Below are 20903 nucleotides of genomic sequence, written 5' to 3'. Positions count from 1 at the left end.
AAGTCAACTGAGGTTTTTTAGGGTTGAAATGAGAAAAAAACTACTTAAAGAGATGATATGTTCCACAGCTGGTTCTCATTAAAAATGAAAGCCCTCAGCTCTGCTTACATTAGGCTGATAGTGTACATTTAGGAGGCTTTTTGAATCTGCTCCACGAGGAGCCAGGGCATTATGCCTTGGCTCAGTGCAATAATGTGATTCTTATAAAGATAGTTACCCGGGGATCCAAAGTTTGTTGCTCTCTGGCTCTTTCTGGCTCCCAGGTGGTAGAATATGCTGGTAGAAACATTGGACACTGCATACACACCATCTGTCTGTGTAATTCTCATTACACTCCTCAGACAGGAGCCGCAGAACTCCTGCAAACTCCCAGCAGCTTCAAGGCTAAACAAGCAGCCGCATGCTGTGGCTGGCTCGCAGAAATAACACAGAGTGGATGAGTAACTGACTTGCTAACAAATTCATGGGGTTTATACTTCCCCGCCTTTTGTCCATTTTGGCCTTTTGGTTTTAATCTGAGTTATCTGAGTTATATCATTTCTGTTTCAGGTCACTGCCTGGAGCTGAAATGTTCAAAATGTCATCCCACTATTATGCTCATGTGATGTCTTGCGGTAAGTGAAGGTGTACTCACACTTCATCCAGACCAATGGAGATCAACCAAAACAGACAAGCCTGAGGTCACAACATAATTGGACATCTCCCCTGTGATACATGTTTGAGAAGTCAACTTACAAAATGATGCCGTGGTTATACCGATTTACTAATCAAAGATTTTCTCTGTGAACTAGACATTGATAGACATGGAGATCTACAAAGTCGAATCTACAGAGGCCAGACTAATTCTTTGTATAGAATAGAAGAAGAAACGTTAGGATGGCTTGACAGGCTAGGATTTCTAGACAAAATTTTGAAAAGCTCCCTGATGCTCCGGGTTTGTTCTTATGTTGTTTTGTTGGCATTCAGTGCTCTTCTGTCAAATTAAATGATTTTTTATGGTTGCATCTTGTCACACTTTTATGTAGTCACACTGAGAAGACCTCCAGAGTTTGATTTAATTAAATCAGACGTGCCAAGTGTGAACACACCTTTAAATGAAGTGATTGATCCTATTCCCAGCGCCTGTGCACTGAATGTTTAATCTGCCGGTTTAATCTTACAAATATTACATACGACCACATCTGACAATCAAATTAATTAATAACACATACAAAGTGAAGCGTGAAATGATGTGGTTTGCTGGGGCCTGGCAGCATCCTGGCTAAATAACTCTGCAGTAGTACACCGTCTTTACCAGCAGTTATTTAAATATGACACTATACATTTTTGCCAACACTTTACCTTTACCAGACCTGTTTGTTCAAACCAGGTTCACACACATTTAGTCTACATTCAAGTAAAATATTGCCACTACATGGTTACTATCCTCTATGCTGCTCGCTGTTCAGTTCTGTTAGTGTGTGACAACACAACAGTTAACGGAAAAAAGCTCTTTAACTTATTTTGTTCAACAGTTTAGGGTATTAGCAAAAATGTAAAATACTTCAAGAAGTCACACAAATTCCAGGAAACAGTGCCACTGTCTAGCAACCCTTTAGTAAGGAGCTATAACAGAATGTTTAAACTTTTTTTCCACCCTTGGTCAGTCTATGCTATTTTCTAGCTGTAATCCAATAGAAAGCATCATCTTTCGCCAACATGGAAACAACATGGAAAAATGTTTCTTTCAATACCAGCACAGCTTTTTCAGATTCAGGCATAATTAGATTCCTGGTGAGAATGTTAACAAAAAAAGTCTGTTTGTTCACTTTTGATAAGCCTCCCAAATAAAATATAGATATAGATAAAAACTAGTTCGGGGGAGTCTGCACCATACAAACCTATCTGCAGCAGACAAAAAGAGCAGCCAGAATCTCCTTATCAGGCAGTGCGTGATACCAGACAAACCCAAAACATGAGAAACTGAGCGACTGCTCTGGGTCTTTTTGAGACTGACATTAGAAGAATGTAAGCCTAATCAACTTTAGGGAAAAGAACATCAGCTAAAAAGCCCTGTGGAAGTGGCTTAATTGTGCTAATTACTACAAATAAGTATGATGTCGTGTATCTCCAAAGAGGAACAAACTGAGTGCAGAATTATGAGTTATTACAAATTTATTAAGGTTTAAGAAGTAATCAGGTCATGATCATATTAAAACTGAAAGGTAACAGTGAAAGGAAAATGTGAACAGGTCTAATTGTTAGATTTACATTTCCCCTTAAAATGTTTTATCTTTTCTTTTTATATTAATGAATTAAGCAACATACAGAATGCATCAGTGAAAGTTAGTTATTTATATATGTGAAAGTCTTCACTCAAGAGGGGTCAGCATCTCTCTCCTCCTCAGCCTGTAATTGTCCACCACAGACAGGCAAAATGAGAGAGCTGAGAGAGCCGGTGTTATCTGCATTTTCTACATGCACCGCTGAATGCCATAATTGCTTGTATCACATTTCAGGAGCTCTCATACACGGAGAGGTTTCACTTCTCTTTGACAGCTTTGCCATTCAGATACACACGTGTGTCTCACATGGGCAAAATTACACTAACATATTCGCATCGGACCATGTATACTGTACAAAAACACATGCATTCACACATCCTAAGACTACCTGCCAGCTGGGCTGCTGCATCTTTTTATCACTTCTCTCAGCGATACTCTCGGCACCACAGCTGAACGTGTTTCCAGGCAGCCAGGGGATTTACTTCCTAACAGTATGGTATGATAATTAATTAGCAGAGACTGCTTGAAATTGGTCATTTGTAACCTTTAGCAACTGAAACCTTAGTGTTCCACAGAGGAACACAAGCAATACCATTAATATTATTTAATCAATTGGCCATTTGAATTTCCCCTGAATAGCACATTTCTTATGATAGCTTAGCAACTGTAACTAGGTGTCGGATTTCAGGCATTTTACAAAGAATAGATCAACCACTGTTTATCTGCTTTAAAGGAATAGTGCTTGACATTTACATATAAATGAAGGTCTGTTATACATTCAAACCTTTGCAGGGTTTTCACAATGCTGATTAGGTCTATCAGTGCCCAGTGAATCTGCTGGAGTTTTTGATGTGCCTGCATTCACATTCCAATGATGGTGTGTTGGGTGATATATAAAAAAATATGAATAAGAAAATGCAATTTCTTAGATGAAAACATGGTGATGATTAGATGCCCATAACACATGAGGAAAAAAAATATTCTTTGTAATTATATAAGGGTTGGTTAACATCAGCTCGTCTCGGCACATCACAGGATGCCCCTGGTGAAAGGAAATACCCTGCATGAAAGACTCACTGACAAAGGATTTTAAACCAAATACCTTGTTTTTCTTTATTAAGATTAAGATTTACTTTGTTAATCCCTGTAGGGAAATTAATGGCGTTATTGCTAAATATGCAAATTAGACTTTAAATAATTCATCCAACACCGTTGTTTGCCAATGCCGAAGATAGAAACAACCACATCAATAAAGGTAGAGCAGGCAACACCTACTAGAGAGTTTGTGATGGTCACAGCTTTGTGTTTACAAATAGTTGCAAAATTCAGTTTTCAAAATTCAGGAAGCAGTTTAAAGACAACAATCCAACCATTACATGGGTTACCAATGTATGTCCTCGATCACTCACAATAAGAAAAGCCACACCAATGGTAAGCTAGCTAGGTCATATGTTCAGAAAATAGGTGATGTGTCTCTGACATTTCTCCTGGTTGCTTTTTAAATTCCAAGCTGTCAGTGTGCTCTTTGCCCATAATTGTATGGTGTGAACTCATGTGTAAGCATCTTCACTGTTATTAATCTTACTGGAAGAAGGTGGAGACAAAATTTCTCCACTGTGGCTTTAAGCTATGGTAAACAGCCCACTGCCTACAGTTTACTTCTAAGGTCCAGAAACACCATATTTACCAACTTTATTATTTTTAATGCTTATGTTATAAAGGTCTTACTCATGATCCAGTAAGGATTTAGTGAAGTTAACACAACAGCACATTGAGACAAACTTATCTATGATGCTGTTATGTTTCCAGAAACAGCTATTTGAGATGATTATTTAAGTTGATTCAAATCAACAAGTCATACCTCAGTGTAGACAACCTGACAGTCATTGTCTGTAAATAACACAACAAGGACTCAGTGATCGAAAACATTACTGCAGTGTGAGGCAGCAAAAAGCTTGAAGCATGGAGGCAGGGACTGGACTGTACCACACATCTGTCCTTTACAGACATTGTAGTTACAAAGCCTTTGTTTATATCATCTCAAAATTAAAATTAATGTGCATCAAAAACACAAAACACAATTTCATATGCTTCCTTCTCTGCTCACCTCACACTCTCCTCCACCACAGTTCCAGACAAACCTAGTTACTCCTTCAGATTACTACAACTAGGAGCTTTTAAAGCATTTCAGAGACTGAACTGCTGCTCTAAACCAGACCAGACAATGAATGCCCTCGGGGACAGGAGTGGGCCACAGAGACAAAAGCTCTCCATTTGGAAGCACCAAGCTGCTGACCTGATGTGGATCTCATATCTCGCCAGCGTCTCCCCAGGCTACAAATATATGTGTGTGTACTTCTCCATTTGATTTGGTGTCAGCGGTCAGGGACAATAATGTAGTAAACAGTGCATCGCTCACGGAGAATCTGGCCAATGGTACAAAAAGAACTTTTTGTAACTTTACTGTTAAGTATTTTTGTGTAAGAAGGAGGCAGTGAGAGGGACTTTAGATGTGTTCTGTGTGTACATAATTAATAACTGTGTGTGTGTGTGTGTGTGTGTGTGTGTTTGATGCTGCTTTGCCCCAAGGGAGATAAGAGCAGATGATGAGCAGGCTCCCTGTTCTTTTTGACTTGTGTTCCATTAGATGAAGTGATCAGAGTGGCGCCATGCAGAGTAACAAAGAAAAGACACAAAAGGCTCTCATGATGCACAAAGATATCATAGCAGCAACTAAACTCTGCTGTGTCTTATTTGAAAATACATTAGAAATTCCTCAGCTGTTAGAAACTGCTGAGTAACTACGCTCTAATTACTTAAATGATCACAAAGTTTTCAGTATGAACCAAATATCTAAAATACTTTCAGATGTGAGGGTTCAGGAGACAGTTACCAGGTTAGTTTGAGTCTTAAATGATTATTTGTCTAACCTGTCCTTCAGCTGCAAGCAAAACTTCAGCAAACTTCTAAACTTCAGTTTAGACTCAAAAGTATTACTCTGAATCAGCCTTCATTATCATTCACCACACTACATCACTGACTTTACTCTTGTCTATGACTCTTTTTATAAACTGGCCTTCCTGCATTAGATTGTGTCTGTGCTCTGTCTGTTTTTGACTGATTTGATTCAAATGTATTATCTTAATGGATAGAAATGCTTTTTGTTTGGATTGTCCAAATTATTTGCTTCTTATATTTTCATTTTCTCTGTGTGCACTTTGTACCTTTACTTTGAAAAGTGCTATGCAAATAAAGGTTATTATTATTATTTTATAGGTTGAGTTATATATTTTTGATGTGTTTAGGTCTCTTATGAAGCAACCTTTGTCACAATCCAGACTGGCGCTCTATAAATACATTTTTTTCTAAAAGACTGTGCTCTTATAAAAACATCTTACTGTTCTGTTTTCCACATGTTCATGTGAAATAATAATATAAAAACACATGATTCTCTATATTTTAAATACAATATAGTTGATCTGTGATCATAAAATTTTGCAACACAAGATGGAATAGAGTTAATGTAGCATCAGTCACATGAGAAAAAGGCGTAAACATAAACACGGCTGTTTTCTGTTAGCTAAAAGATTAATATTAAGAGAAGATCTGCAAAATGTAGTTTTTAACCTGCTGTATGAACCTCTTACCACGTTTGTGCTTCCACTTACTACTTACCTTGCCTTTAAAAAAGACATCCCTGTGTTGTCATAAAAAAACAGGACCTCATCTTTATCAATAGAGACCAAAACCAATATATACACGGCTGCAAACATTTCAACATGGAGGCTTTTGGTTAGGCTACAGCAACATTTATTTTCTTACAAATTGTACAGAATTAGAAAAAGTTACCTGACACCTGGTGGTTTGATGTTTTTTCACATGCTCCCCCTTGGTCATAAAAAAGTTTATAAAAAGGCAGTTCCTCATGTCTTTCGGTGCATGTTTTTAGGCTGCGACTTCAGTGGAGACCCCACTGCTGCAATTCATCTTCATCTTAATTGGGAACATTTTGTGTTGCTCACTCATCCACATTAATAAAACACAGCCCTATAGCAGCTGCTTTAAAACCCATTATATGAGCATGAAGGAGCTCGGTCCAGGTGTTCCTGAGCAGAAAACACTTTTACACATATTTATGGTTTGTTGTTTTCTGCTGCTGTGATGTCATCTGTTACTATCACTAACATACATGGGATAGACTTGTTTTAGCTTTTATTGCAGAGTGAAAGTCTTGGTTTTTAGTTCTGACTGAGTGTCCTTGCTAGGTCAGGTCAGGCTCTGGTAGGATTTATCGATGCAGAGTATTCAGACCGGCTCAGTGTGTGTGGAACAGCACACAGCAAGGGAGAAGCAGGCTACAAAGGACCAGCTGCTGTTGCAAATGCTGGGGCTGTTTTGGGAAAGCGAGTGGTGATTCATGCTGGCAAATTGATTCATTTCTTGTGCTGATAAGCACCTTTTTTTGGTATCCTTATGCTGCAATGCCTTTGTAAAGAGGCGCCGGAAAACACAGTGAGCTGGAAACAGGATGGGTACAGAATATAACAGCAACATCTTATAATATGCAGTGGTGGGATCCAGGTCAGCATCACAAACTGCAGCTTCAACAATCACCACACAGCCAGAGCTTTTGAACTTCACTCTCCTGCTTTGTGTTGAGTTGCATTATTTTTTACAGGTGTTTACAATATTGTGGCTGTTTTTACACCCTAATCTAGAAGGTGATTGTTGAGATTGGAGCGGTGTGAAAATCTGTATGTACAGCACATGTTTGATAAATGCAGCAGGTGTCGTTTCTTCTTTGAGGAAAGCTTTGGCCTGCTCTTATCAGAAAGAAGCAGTCCATAGCAACAAACCAGGTAGTAAAATGGGTTTTAAAAAGCCCACCAGCTAGCTGCACTGCTCTGCTTTGCTCACCTGTGCTTGAAGCTGCTGGACTTCTCACCCACTAGTCAGCGCGCAGGGGAGGCAAACACGTGTAAGGTTTGGATCAGTGCCGCAGCAGGGGTCTCCAGCGGAGTAGCTGAAAACAGATATGTCCTCTGAGATTTACATAAATAAATCTCTCATTATCAGCAAAGGGTACAGAGGCCTGGCCTCCCACCTGCCGTTAAATCCCTTCGCCCTCAGCAGAGCCAATTTTTGGCGATTTTTTTTTTTAGTGACTCACACCACACTCCTGTGAAAATCAATAATTTTAAATGTCAGCCCAGCATTCATTGCAAAACTAATGTGAGCCTATGCAGAGGATTTAAATCAGTAATGTCAGCTTCCTCTCTGTAAAAACAAAACTTGTGTTTTTTTTTTCTTAAACTAAGTATGGTGACGATAAAACAATAGATTACTCAGCATAAGAAACCTTTCGTAGGGAGGGACTGAGCGACATCATGATTGACAGCTTAGAACAGCTAAATAATTCAGGCTATACTGTAGAATTAACCCTTAACCTGAGTGAAGCAATACGTTTGTCACAAAGGACCGTCTGAGTCACTCATAGAGTGAATAGAGCAGGCAACTTTATAAAATACTTGACAGGTCATAGGTTGACCCATCTCGCCTATCACGTCTAGGGGGAGAAAAACCCATGCCTGTAGACTTCTGCAGGCATCATGCATTCTGTAGGCCATACCTGGTCCATTTATCTCGCAAGAAAAACAATGATTATAAATTAAATATATTACTCATATTGATAAGGTTGCTGTGCGTCCACACCTACATTCACATATAGGCTATGGCCAATTTAGAGACCTGACAGGCTTGTCTTTGCTGACCAAGGACCATTCATTCATTTACTTACCGTACTATGTATGATGTGACTTTTCTCAGTCGAGGTTTCAGACACACTTTTGTCTGCCTTGAACAAAGATGCACAGATACACACTAACATTCTTGTATGCATAGATACACTGGCAAGCTCTGCCTGCCTGCCTGTCTCTCTCATTCACACATACACACACTTGAGAATGTCAAGTAGTCACCAGGATCACAGTCTCTCTGTCCTGTAGTGTGCTGCTCAGACAGCCAGTTGCAGCCACTGTGTGTTCTTTAGTGTGTATAAATGTTTGTGTGTATTGGAGTGAAATTTTCTCAGTAAGGCATCTCATGGCACAACTTTCGGATTATTATTTGTGATGGAAATACGTGTCAAACCTTCTGTACAATGTACTTTGTGTTGTCAGTCAAAGAAAAGTGTAACACTGTTACTAATGAAAAGCTACCGCTTCTGTCAGGTAGATGTAGTAATAAGACATTTATCTGTCTTTGTGAGGCTGTCAAACAGGTTAAAGTTTGGACCTTTGTGTCTGTGACACCTGTGCTCACTTAAGAATCTTTTCAGTCTGCTCTCAGACACACACTGTTTTATGGAAATGAGTGCAGCGTGTATGTGTCACTCCTATATCCAGCAGCGTTTTTTTTAATTTGCAAACTGCGGGTAACAGCAAGTGTGCGATTGCTGCCTGTGAGACCTTATTTGTCTTGGTGACAGAGCCTCACAGTGCAGCGGTGAGACAACACAACCCGCAGACAGACGAGGAGAGACTCTCTCTAATCATATCTGCCAAGTAGACAAACAAAGAGCAAGCCAAGGACTGGTGTGTTCAAAAGTTGTTTTAATATTAACTAGAAAAAAATATTTTCCCACTTCCCCCACCCAAGCACAAAGTCATTTACTGTCACCGTGTGAGAGGAGGCTTCCCAATGCCAAAAAGCAGCTCACTAGCAAACACACTCTCTAGTCACAGTTTATGTGCTGTTGGTCAACAATAATAAAAAGTACAGCAGTTACAAATCGATCAAAAGCAGTAGTCATCAGTAAAATGACAGTAATATTACACATTTATGTTCAAAGACATTGTAAAGTTTTAGTAATATAGCTACCATATTTGAATGCAAAGTGTTATGCTCTATGTTTTAATCAGAGCTCGGAACACATTTACAAAACAGCAGCCAAAACCACCACTACTAACTAATCTTAGCTTCACATCAAGGTCACTTCATTTAATGACTCTTGATGTTATACATTCAGCACACTCACACCACTGATCAATATCAAAATATTCCCAATAACAAAATTAGTGTTTTCATTTTTCTAAGATGAAACTTGCAGTATGAACTAGATGACTAACTCTGAGTTCAGTTACTCGTGATCTTTTAAAATTGTGATCGAACATATTCTGTCATCTGTATCGTTATATATTAACGGAAAAGTAGAATAAATGTTAGTAGGATAGTTGTATGTTTGACACATTACAAAACCGACCTCCATTACACTATGTTGTTGTAACTATGTGTAAGGCATGTTTTTCATCTCCAAATGTCTTGAGACTGCAAAGACCTCAGGAACAGCCCATTTAATGCCACTGTGCTGGAGCCCAGTCTAACTAGCTGTCACACTTTCTCTCAGAAACATCCACAGAAATCCCACTTGTTGTTCTGTGCTTTAGTAACGAGCACTGAGCCTCATAATAATTTATTAATGTCTTGTCTTCGCAGCATTTGTGGCCTGCAGCAGCCCCACCTCTGTTCTGAATGGTGAAGGACCGCTGGCCATCTCCAGTAGATTTATATCATAAAAAGTATATCTGCTGTTATTTTCTATGTATTTATAAGGGGGAGCTGAATTTGGCCTTTTGTTCAGTTAACTGAGGTTATTTTGTTTTTTATTTTTATAGTTGGGCATAAGTGGACTGTGAAAAGAGGTGAATTTCTGGCTTTGTTTCTTTTGACTCATTGCTCACATCGGCTGGCTGTTGCAGATACAAATTTACTGTTCCATGGTCTTTGTTGTTCTTTTAAACACAGCCTGTGTATTTCCACAAATAAAGTAGGAAGATCTATAATTAATAATTTAACACTGAGCCAGAGGACAGAACAGATCATTTAGTAAAACCTTCAGTGTCACTGGAGGCAAATGTAAGAATGTTACAGCACTGTGAGATGGCAGCTGCACAGACTTTCTGCCAGTTAATTGATTGAGAGGATGTGCTAAATGCAGATAATATGAAAGAAATATTGCCACTGTGAGATAATAGTAATCAATAGGGATTTTGGCACGCTGACAGGAGGGCAGCAACAATCTAGGACTTTGTGGTGGTGTCTAATAGTACAGACTGCAGCAGTCTACAGTATACAGCTATATACATCTTTTAATAGAAACCTTCTGTGTTTACTGTTGGTGATTTTTTAGTGTGAGCTTCCAATGCACCTGGTAGACACACCTAAAGCACTCAAAATGTGTGTGACAGGCTCACCCATGCGGGGCCCCATCTCCACTTGTAAAAGTCATTACTCTGTTTATGGCAGCATAGCACTTCATAGCATCTCTGCTCGTTCTTCAATTATGGATCAATTTAGTCACTGTATGACCCAAACACTTCTTCATCTTTAAAAAAAAACATCAAAACTGTGAAAAAAAGCCACTAGCTGAGAGAAATGAGGGTGATTACTGGGTGCTCGTTCTGTGGTCAACAATCACACAGTCTTCCACACTCCCTAAACAATCCTCTATATGAGAGGAAGAGGAGAGAATGAAATAGTCATAACGGCAGAGGTGAGAGAAAAGTATCTCTCTTCATCTGGTTCTTTATTACCACCTGATGAAGGAGAGGAGGAGGAGGAGGGAAGGGCAGGCCTGGAATCACAGTTTGTCCTTCACTCGTACAGTAAATAATCCAATGAGACACAAGGTGCATTATCGTCCTCCTGGTTTTCAGGAATCGTTCAGATAACTCCATAGTCCCTGAGAGACTTGAGCAGCACTGTGTCCTTGACATCACTGAACACTGTGCGGATGTTGTTGGTGTCTGTGGCACAGGTGAAGTGTGGGTACAGAGTCTTCCGCTCCTCCCTCTTCTCATGGTTGATGGCCTGCTGCTCGTACAGCTTGCGAATGAAGTTCTTGGCTTCGACGGGATCTTGACTCTTGCCTGTTACAAAGGGGAGGTGAAGGATGGAAATGGACAAAGGAAAATATGAATGTGGGTCAATTAAAATGGCTGACAGAAGATAAATAAAGACAGATGGACAGAAGGAAGGAAATTTTATATGAGCATGACATAATGCTACCCGAAGAATCAGAGCAGTAAATGAAAGTAAATCTATTATAGTATACTGCATGTTGCCTTGTAAAATTAATGTCACAGTAGAATGACCAAAGAGGACTATACACAGTTTTAATCGAGTTTACATTTTCAGTGATAAACTTCCTCTTTTCAGGTCATCAGGGTGGTTTGGTGTTCCTGTCTGATTAAAACATAGAGCATCAGAGGCCTGAGAAGGAGTCCAACAATGAGGCGCAGCCAATAGTTGTTTTAATTTAATTATTATTCAGTGAAACAAAATGCTTAGAGAGGTTCTTGGTAAAAATAAAAATCTGTTTGGCTTGTTTTTAGGTGTTGTAGTTGTTTTGGGTTGTTTGTTATTTATTTACATACATAAAGCTCACTGGACTACATGTATTACATGAAACAGATATGGATGAAAACTACAATCGGACTTATTGCTAGAAGCTGTGGTTCTTTTTCAGACCTTCAGTAAAAAGGCCAAATATTTTCAGTGTACACTGAAATTAAATAGCATCTGCAACAACAGAAAATTAATCTGCAATTACCAAATGACTGTAGATTGATTATTAAATTGTTTAATCATTTGTCATTTTTATTTGCATTTTTTGTATTATTGATAGCAGCGAGTGACCTGGAAGAATAATTAATTAAAAGTAATAGTTTTATGGTAGCCCTAAGTTAAAAAGCTGCAAATAATATATTAAAAAAAATTGTAAGCAATTATAAAGAATTGTTTGATTGTGATAAAATTGCTTTTAATCTTTACAGTCTAGTCTAGTCTTGAACAAGACAGCAGGTCTATTTAATATCTACAGCCTTTAGATGTAGATGGAGTAAGACGTGTCTCCACGCAGGAACACTCGAGCATTACAAGCAAATAGCAGCCAGTGGTGGGAGCTGCTCACAGTTGTCATTAAGGTTAAATTGACATCAAGGAGATTGACCCTGTGTGAGTCATTATTTTACCCTGCTAATGCTAGTGGTAAAACACAGTGGGCACACTACAGATACACACGTGTGCAGATTATTCGCTTGCAGTTACTAATTCCCCCTCTGCATGCACACAGATACACACTCCACATGTTTACACCTGGGGGTATTGGGGTGGGGGTGCAAAGCTTGCGGGAAGCACAGTATCTGTCTGCAGTTGCCATGGGTAACGGAGTGAGAGAGGGTGGCAGTGGTGGGAGGTTTGGTGGGGTGGGGGATGATGCTCTACAGTCTTTCACACCAGCAGAGCTAAAGGCTGCAGTTTCATCATTAAGCACACTACCTGAAGTGACTCATTTGTAACTCATTTGTAACTCAGGAAGGAAGGAAGGAATGAAGGAAGGAATGAAGGTGTTGACAGCATTGGAGGGAAAGTTTTCAGGCAACACAATATTATATGTATTTTTTGAAAATGATACGTTTCTTTCTGGTGCAGTAGGATGTAATGAGATGACAGAAATTGGCTGGAGCTAAACAACATCACAACTCTCATATGTCGGCTATGATTGTGTCTACACTGTGATGAGAAAAAACTGCAGACAACTAGCTGCAATTGTGCTGGTTGATGGCAGACAAACACGTAGCTAAAGAAGATCAGCCTCCAGTTGTAATTTCTTGTTTGAATGTTAGAACCTCTACTAGCATGCACATACATGTCTGGACTCACAGCTACAAACCTGTTGAATTTGATCTAAAGTTTTCTGCAGGTTTGTAATCTTTAATCTATATTGTCACCTGTGGCTCTTTGAGGCTAAAATCAAAATGTGCTACACAGCAGGAGCTACCAGGCTGTTTGAAGGTGGTTGCCAACCTTGTTTCTAATGCTGGAATTTTCCTTCTAAGAGCTCTTTCAGAGGAGATAAAACCTAATACTTAGTAAAAGTTGAGTTATAGGCCCTGCAATCTAGAGCTTGTGCTGACTGGCTAAACATAACATTGTTTTTCCTTTCTGTTCAAAATCTCTACAAACAAAAACAAACATGCAGGGTCAGCTGACCTGTGAAACTAGGGAAGTGTCTCTGCAGGTCAGACGTTTTGATCTTGTCCTCTAGGATGTCCGTCTTGTTGAGGAAGAGGATGATGGAGGTGCTGTGAAACCAAGGAGAATGGATGGTGGTGTAGAACAGAGCCAGACTCTCCTGCATGCGGTTCTAAAGAAAAAAGTTCAGAGAGTCGGATATTGTGGAGGCAGCAAGCATAACACAGTGTGATGAGTTGATTTTACCCAAGAATGATGAGTTTAAAGTGACAACTGTGGATGAAGCAGTCTTTAATAGGAAAGAAGGGGAGTTTATGGGAGGTGGTAGTTGTACCACTGAGGAGGTTATACTGTTCTGGCTGATCAAAAAGTGGCTGATAGAGATAAATGGCTTAGTTACAGGATGAGAGGAAGGAAGAAGGCGATCGGATGCCAAGAAAGGCTTTCTTGTGCAAGAGTGAGACCTGCTGGTGGTATGAGGAAATGACAGTTACTGTGGCACTAGGAGGAAAGCCCCCTGTACTGTACCTCGAGCTGCTTTAATCAATTTAAATACATACTAAAATTTACTTCACTTATATTACAGCTTTATTTGTTTATTAAATAAACAATATGTAGCAGCAACACAGCAGTGAGTTGTCTTGACTTAGTCTTACTGACTTCATCTTCAAAAGTCAACTTTTGCTCAGATGCCCAAATAATTCTCTAAAAAGCATCTTGCTGATCCAAAATACAATGCAATGGCTCCTTTGAGTCTTGTTCCAGTAAAATACAGAATAGATTATAAAATTATTAATGATGTTATTGATATTCTTCATCTCAGTCCCATCTGTAAGACCTAATAATACCATTCACTTTGGGGTCACTTACTATGTTGCAGACATATGTTGATTAATTTATCACTTGGAGAGATTGATTATTAAGTCATGTGTGCTCTTACAATGGTCTCTTTCTCCTCCAGGACCTGGTCGTACTCGCTCAGGGAAGCCAAGAAGATGAGGGAGGTGACATTTTCAAAGCAGTGGATCCACTTCCGGCGCTCTGACTTCTGACCGCCAACATCCACAATTCTGAAAACAAGATGAAAGGTGAGTTAGAGGAATTTGTTGCACTCATTATGTTAAGGGTTTCTGGCTCAACCACCAGCATTAAGGCAGAACAATTACAGGCTTTACTAACAAGAATTACAAAAGTCCCTGAGTTACCTGGTCTGAAAAATGTATGCTGAGATTTTTATTCTAGTTCCATCTTTTATCATCTAATCTTAGCTGATTCAGTTGTCATCAAAACTCAGTGTGCTAAGGTCGAAAAATAACATTATCTATTGTCCTGTTGCTTACAGACGGCTCTGATAAGCTGGGTAAGAAGTGGAAATGTTCCCCACACTCAACAACATGCTTTTAAATCATATCTAGATATTCATTACTGGTTGATTCACAAATGATTTTTTTTGCCATTAAATGATGTAGATGACACTTTACTGTTTTAACAGCTATTATCTCATTTGAGAACACAGTGTTCCTCGTAAAGTGAACTTTGGATCTCTGTAGTCCGCTTAGCAGACAGAAAATAAAACACACAAAGCAACACCTCACTTCCTAGCAGGTGCTCTGTAGAGAGGCAATCAGAAATGTGATCCTGTTGCGTCCAAACAGGCGTGAGCAGACAAAGCCTCTCTGAGAGTCAATAGTATTTTTTTCACAGCGCAGTGAATACTGTGGGTATTGGATTTGTCCCTGTGAGAGGTTGGTAATGTGAGGATTGGCCACCTTAGCGTGATGGTCTTGATGGTGAAGGAATAGTCGTGGATACCCGTGGTGGGGAATCGAACTCGCAGCACATCCTGTTCTGTGGGGATATATTCCGGGGCGGAGATGCGGTCCAGATTCATCATGTAGCTGAAAGACAGAAAGAAGGAGAAAGTTTTACAGCAGTTTTTGACACTGCAAGAGACCTCTAGTAAAACATATTGCTTCTGTTTGCTTCTGTTGCATCCTTGACTGTGTAGAGCAAACTGAAGTGATACAAGATGTATGATGAATTAGTGATGATGAAGAAAAAAAAACTGATTAAAATTACAAGAAGGGAGCGCATTGAGTCCACATCAGCTTGTGTACAGATGACGGCTTTATGGCTTGTGTTGATACAAGCTGTCATTAGCAAACGTTGACTGGCCGTCCCTTATCGTGCCCAAACCCCCATGATCGAGCAGCCAGGTAAACACAGACCAGAGCAGAAATAGAAAAGAGAGAAAACAGAGGCCAGGCTTTGTTCCGTGACACTTGAGACATTCTCAGCACGAGGCTCGCACCTAGTGTGTTACTTTAAATCTCTTCATGTAGTTTTATGCCACCTGTTTTAAAGTATGGCAGCTAGTCTTGCAGAACAGGCTTCTTATTCAATATAGTTAGACAGTAATTACCAGTCTCTCTGTGGAGCTCTTTGTGAACAAAGTCATCACACAATCTGTTGATTACCTTCTAGATTAATACACACTGCCATGATATGTAAAAAAACAACAATAAAAAAATGTTTTCCCAGAACCAGGGAATAACCTAGGGATGTTCATGAAGTCATGGTGGCCACACCTAGGGAGGCTGCTCCTTCTGACAACTGCTGGACTAAGTGTGTAAATATTTAAGATTTTTCTAAATGAATGTATTTAACCAATCACCTATCAAATGTAGGTTTTTGTTAGGTATTCAGATCTTTTGGAATAATGGAAAAAACATGGCATGAATGGTATATATACTATATAAATTTTAGTCTTCATCATTGACTCCTGTGTTGTGATATCATGCTTGGCAACCTGCCGTGACTTGTGTTTCATCATGTGATACCCTGTGTTTCCCAGCCCTGACAGAGGGTGTGGCACAGCTTCGACTTCCAGTACAACACTTACTATTCTGTGGAGTCAAGGAGCTGGTACTCGCTTCGACGGCTATAACAGACCCGCATTCCCGAGTCTGCCCAGAGGCGGCGGATTGCATCAACATATCCACGTTCCAACTTGGTGATTTGCACCGTGTCTACGTCCTGCAGCCACTTGGCATACATCTGAAAAGACAGCCAGAGAAGATTAGTGTGTGGGGATAACACTGAATGTGACTATTACAGGCATTTGAAACCAGAGGAGTACATTCTGCTACACATTCTCTGTCTAATTAGGACCTAATGGTGATACCACCGGCTATTTATAGACTATAGGCTAGCTGCCTATAGTGCGTTTGATGAGTCTTCACCACAACTCCAGAGTGCACTTGATCTGATGCCTGAACACCTGTTTTGACAGCTGTGTTTATGAACGAGTGTTCATGTGTAACTGGCCGTTCATGCTGGTTATGTTAGTCTACCTCATTATCTGGGTTGGAGTAAGGGATTCTGAGCGTGGTCATGGCTGTTGTCATGGCCTTGATGGCAGTAAAGATGTTCTGAAAGATACATTTGGAGAAGCCCCTCCTGTCCTCCTCTGAGAAGCCTCTCCCATGGATGATCCTCATCTGTCGAATGAAGGTGGTTTTTCCACTCTCACCCGTTCCTGAGGCAACAAACGGGAGATACAATGATTAACAAAATCCTTAAACACTAAACACTGTATATATTCATGATGTTCATGGGTTTGGGACTATATTCAGACCACAGTTCAGAGACAGTTGGATTGTTGTGGGATTGTTGTGGTAGGGGGTATTGCTGGTCTTAGAGTTGGAGCACACACTAATTACATACCTTGCCCATGGGGCCACACTAACATATTTCTCTTCTGTGTCTAGAGATACAGGAGTGCTTAAAGTGCCAGCACTCCTGTTATTGTGTAATGAGTACATTCTGAATTCTGACAGCATAAATCACTCAACTCATCTAGGATTTCTAGCTGGTTCTTAGTTTCTTGAATTCCCAGCAAAATCCCTGGATACTTCTCTTCTGTCTACTTTTAGTGTGTGTCACACAAACAAAGCACCTTTGCATCACCAGGCTCTGTATCCAGGTGTCCCTCGGGCTTTCTATGCTTTGGTGTGGGCAGCACGGAAGGTTGAGTAGGGCTTGACTTTCAAAGCTCTGTTGTGCCATCATCTGACTCTGTCCTTGTTCTCTTTGTGCCCTTTTGGAGCCAGGCTAACATTACTGTAAGGTTAGTGTAACATTTAGACTGAACACAAATGAAGATGTGTACTACTGAAGGAACTGACAGCAGTTTAAAACTGAAGAAATCAGAAATCCAGTGATAGATTTCTATCACTGATGGTCATTTCAAACAGAAAATCATTACAGTGGCAACCCATAACAAAGCCATAATTCTTTCTTAAACTACATAGTTTAGTTGGTTAAATCTTTGGACAAAAAAGACTTAAGATTCAGATGTTTTCCTAAAACTGGACATTGTGAATACAAGTATATAATAAATAATATTTAAAACTTATTATTAGTCAACACATTCACTGTAAGAGCTTTAAAAATAGATTATATGCCAGTGATGTTTTTGTCATAAAGTGGGCATAACAACCTACACATTCAGCTTAAAGGAGCAGATAAACATTTGTGTTAAAAAGAAATTAAAATCTCAGCTGTTTTTCTCAATACAAAACCTGCATAATGCAGAAGAAAATAATAAATAGACGTTGAGTCATCAAATAGCTTTTTTTTTTTAGCTTCAAAACTAAAAACACAAAAATGTGGTTTTACGGTAAAGAGGGTCAGGAAGCTGCTGCAATTGTTTCTCAGCTATGTCTGTGGTTACACAATGAAAAGCTAAGAGTGCTTAAAGGAAATCTAGTTAACCACAACAAAAGAGCAAAGTGACTGACAGGTGCTACTGAAGTGGATGCTCTTCATGCAGATATTTTAGTCAATGGGGAGGAAAGTACCTCTTAAAATCTTGATTTATGTTCTTAGTTTATTGTCAATATTCTTGCCATGTTATACTCTCCTTTATTTTATTATACTATATTTATAGCACTGTAATCTGTGCTGTATCTCATGACATGTTCCTGTTTGTGTATTGTTACAGTACAGACAGGAGGACAGGCTGCAGTTTAACACCACTTCAGATTTTTGATCCTTTGATGTGTTTCATTCTTTCTGCAGGAGGAAATCTAAACTCTTTACTCTGCCAAACACTTTCCTGTCATTTCACAAGCGCTGTTCCGGTACAACAACATTTGTTTTCTGTAACTCTACACAGTAATACAGGAAGACTTGGAAATAATATTATTGTTTATGTGTCCCTTACATCACTGTAGGGATTCCCCACGTCCTAACACATCCTGTGTTTTTATCAGTTTAGTTTGCTGTTATCGGAAGGACAGCAAACGTCTAGTTGTAAATATACGTTATCACTCCAGGAAACCAGCAGCACAGCTATTATTCCAAGATGTTGTTGTTTATTACTTTTACTTATTAAACACAAACGGCTTAATTAAGTGGTCACTGGAGATTATGGAGCACAGCTTTTCCTAAATGATTAAAATGCATTTATGTAAAATGCAGTTTATGTAGTAAAGATACTAAATATTCCATCTATTCAATATAACAATCATCCTCCTATGTAACTGTATTATATTATAATTAGTATGATAGAGATATTACCTTGAAATTCTGCCTTTCTGAATCACTCTCCTGAATTTCAGGCTTGGTAGGGTGTGTCTAGGCCGCAACTATCATTTATTACTTAAGTGATTCATTTGCCTATTGGACATTGAGATCCATCGACATGATATCAGTGGCTGGTATATCTGTGTCAGCCAACACAGATATACCAGCACTGCTAATGTATGTTGTACGGTTACATGATATAATAAAATAGATGTATCAGGACTGTGGGAATCCCTGCAGATGTATGCGGGCCTACATCAGTATAGATGATGTCATAACATCTTTATTACTGAAGGAGCTCTCAGCACTGCCCGCAAGGCACGTAGCAAAGTAAGGCAGGGGTTGTTGTTATTCATGTTTGTCAAGAGTTCACATTCTGTACATGCAGTAGATAGACACCACACAGGATGTTATATTCTGTGTTTATGTGTACTTCCTTCATCTCAGGCTGGATTTACCTTTGAATTTAACTTTCTTATTATTTTATATTATAAAAATATGCAGGTAGCAACAGCTCTTTTTACACAACCTCTGCAGTTGTTTTGGTTTTCTGGTGCATATGATACATGGGTGCTCTGATATCCATGCTGAAGCTTGCATTCAACTCTCATGATTATATTTGTCTACACGTAGGCATGTGGAAAGTATGACAGTACCACAAATGGGCAGACTATAGCACAGATTATAGTCTTCATTTAGTTACCAAATGGGAAATATGTTGCTGGGAAGTTGATAAATGACTAAAAATTATGTTAATTTAGTGTAATTTAGTAGGACAGATAAAAGTTTGCAATTTTTCAACTAGATCGCCTTATTTTGTTTGGTCAACTGAAATATTAGCTTTTAAATCCAGCTCAAGTATCCACCGTTAGAGCTCATTAATATCCTGTTCCTGGAATCTCTCCATGTGTGTCTGCATGAAAGCATCCAAGTAAACACACTGCTGCTCCCCGTCAGGTCCTGAGCTGACAAACCAGCAGCTATATAGGCCTGTAGGTTTCTGGGCTACTCCTCTGGCCGTGCAGTTTTCAGGTTTAACCAATGTGGATCATTCTTCACATACTCACATGGTGACACATGCCTTACATAGTTGTGTCACTGTGCTGTAGGCCACCAAACAGGCCTGGCTGTTTAATTTGTATGAAGGGTGTTTCTTATAGTGTCTTATCAGATTCCACTGTCATGTATTGGCTGTATCTGCTTTAGAATTGAATCGACTTTATGGATTTCTTTGTGTTTGTGTCATTAAAATGGAGCAGTGTGTGGTGCTCTGGGTGTGTGCACTGTGCAGCTACTACTGACCCAGTAGGAGGATTTTAATCTCTCTTCTCTCCTTCTTTTTCTGCTTCTTGAGGATCCTCTTGATTTCTTTGTCCACAGCAATGGTCTTTTTCTCCTCCTCGGACAGGCAGCACACACAGCTGCGGCGACACCACCTCCAACAGCCCGCCATGGCTAAAAACCACACAAATCTGTAAACTGTTCAGAGATAATCAGCTTTAATGAGACGATAAGGGACTTGACAGTCAACTCAAGCAGACCAGTGTCCATTTAAGGGCTATTTATTTAACTTCCTAAGTGACACATCTGAGATTTCATTATGTGGTCAGGTTTTAAATATACTAATAGTAATAGGCAGACTTTATTTATATTACTCATATAATCATTATCCACTTTGGCTGCTGTGTCAATACATGTTTGTTCAAAAGGAGTTTGGACATTACACACAGACAGAACGTACAGTAAATAGGTGTATCTGCTTACCTCCAATCAGTGTGTCACACTCCCAGCAGGTACGGACTCAGGCTCTCACGGTCCATGTTTCCACAGTGTCCACTCTCACTCCAACTTGCGGCTAACAGCTAACACCTCCTCCCGCCGAGGCGTCATTCATCCAGCTCGGGTACGCAGTTTGAACACAGTTATTTCCCCAGCTGATACAGAACAACCTGCCGCCCGTGAGAGTCCGCCGCGCCTTCACAGGAATGTGCTGCCGCCGTTCAAAACACTGTAACT

General features: G+C 39.6%; 1 protein-coding gene across 1 annotated transcript; it reads right to left on the bottom strand.

The window, feature by feature from the left end:
- Positions 1-8855: 8855 nt before the first annotated feature.
- On the bottom strand, positions 8856-20903 carry LOC114434049 (guanine nucleotide-binding protein subunit alpha-11-like). The gene is made up of 8 exons (XM_028402891.1): positions 20652-20903; positions 20190-20366; positions 16652-16836; positions 16201-16355; positions 15068-15196; positions 14239-14368; positions 13317-13470; positions 8856-11191 (listed from the first exon to the last, which is right to left on the bottom strand). Exons 2-8 carry the CDS (start codon positions 20338-20340, stop codon positions 10986-10988), a joined length of 1110 nt encoding a protein of 369 aa, XP_028258692.1. The 5' UTR covers positions 20341-20366; positions 20652-20903; the 3' UTR covers positions 8856-10985.

Source organism: Parambassis ranga, chromosome 4 (genome assembly GCF_900634625.1).
Source record: "Parambassis ranga chromosome 4, fParRan2.1, whole genome shotgun sequence".
Lineage (NCBI taxonomy): Eukaryota > Metazoa > Chordata > Actinopteri > Ambassidae > Parambassis > Parambassis ranga.
The sequence above is the reverse complement of the archived record's forward strand: the minus strand, read 5'-3'. Positions and strand labels throughout refer to the sequence as shown.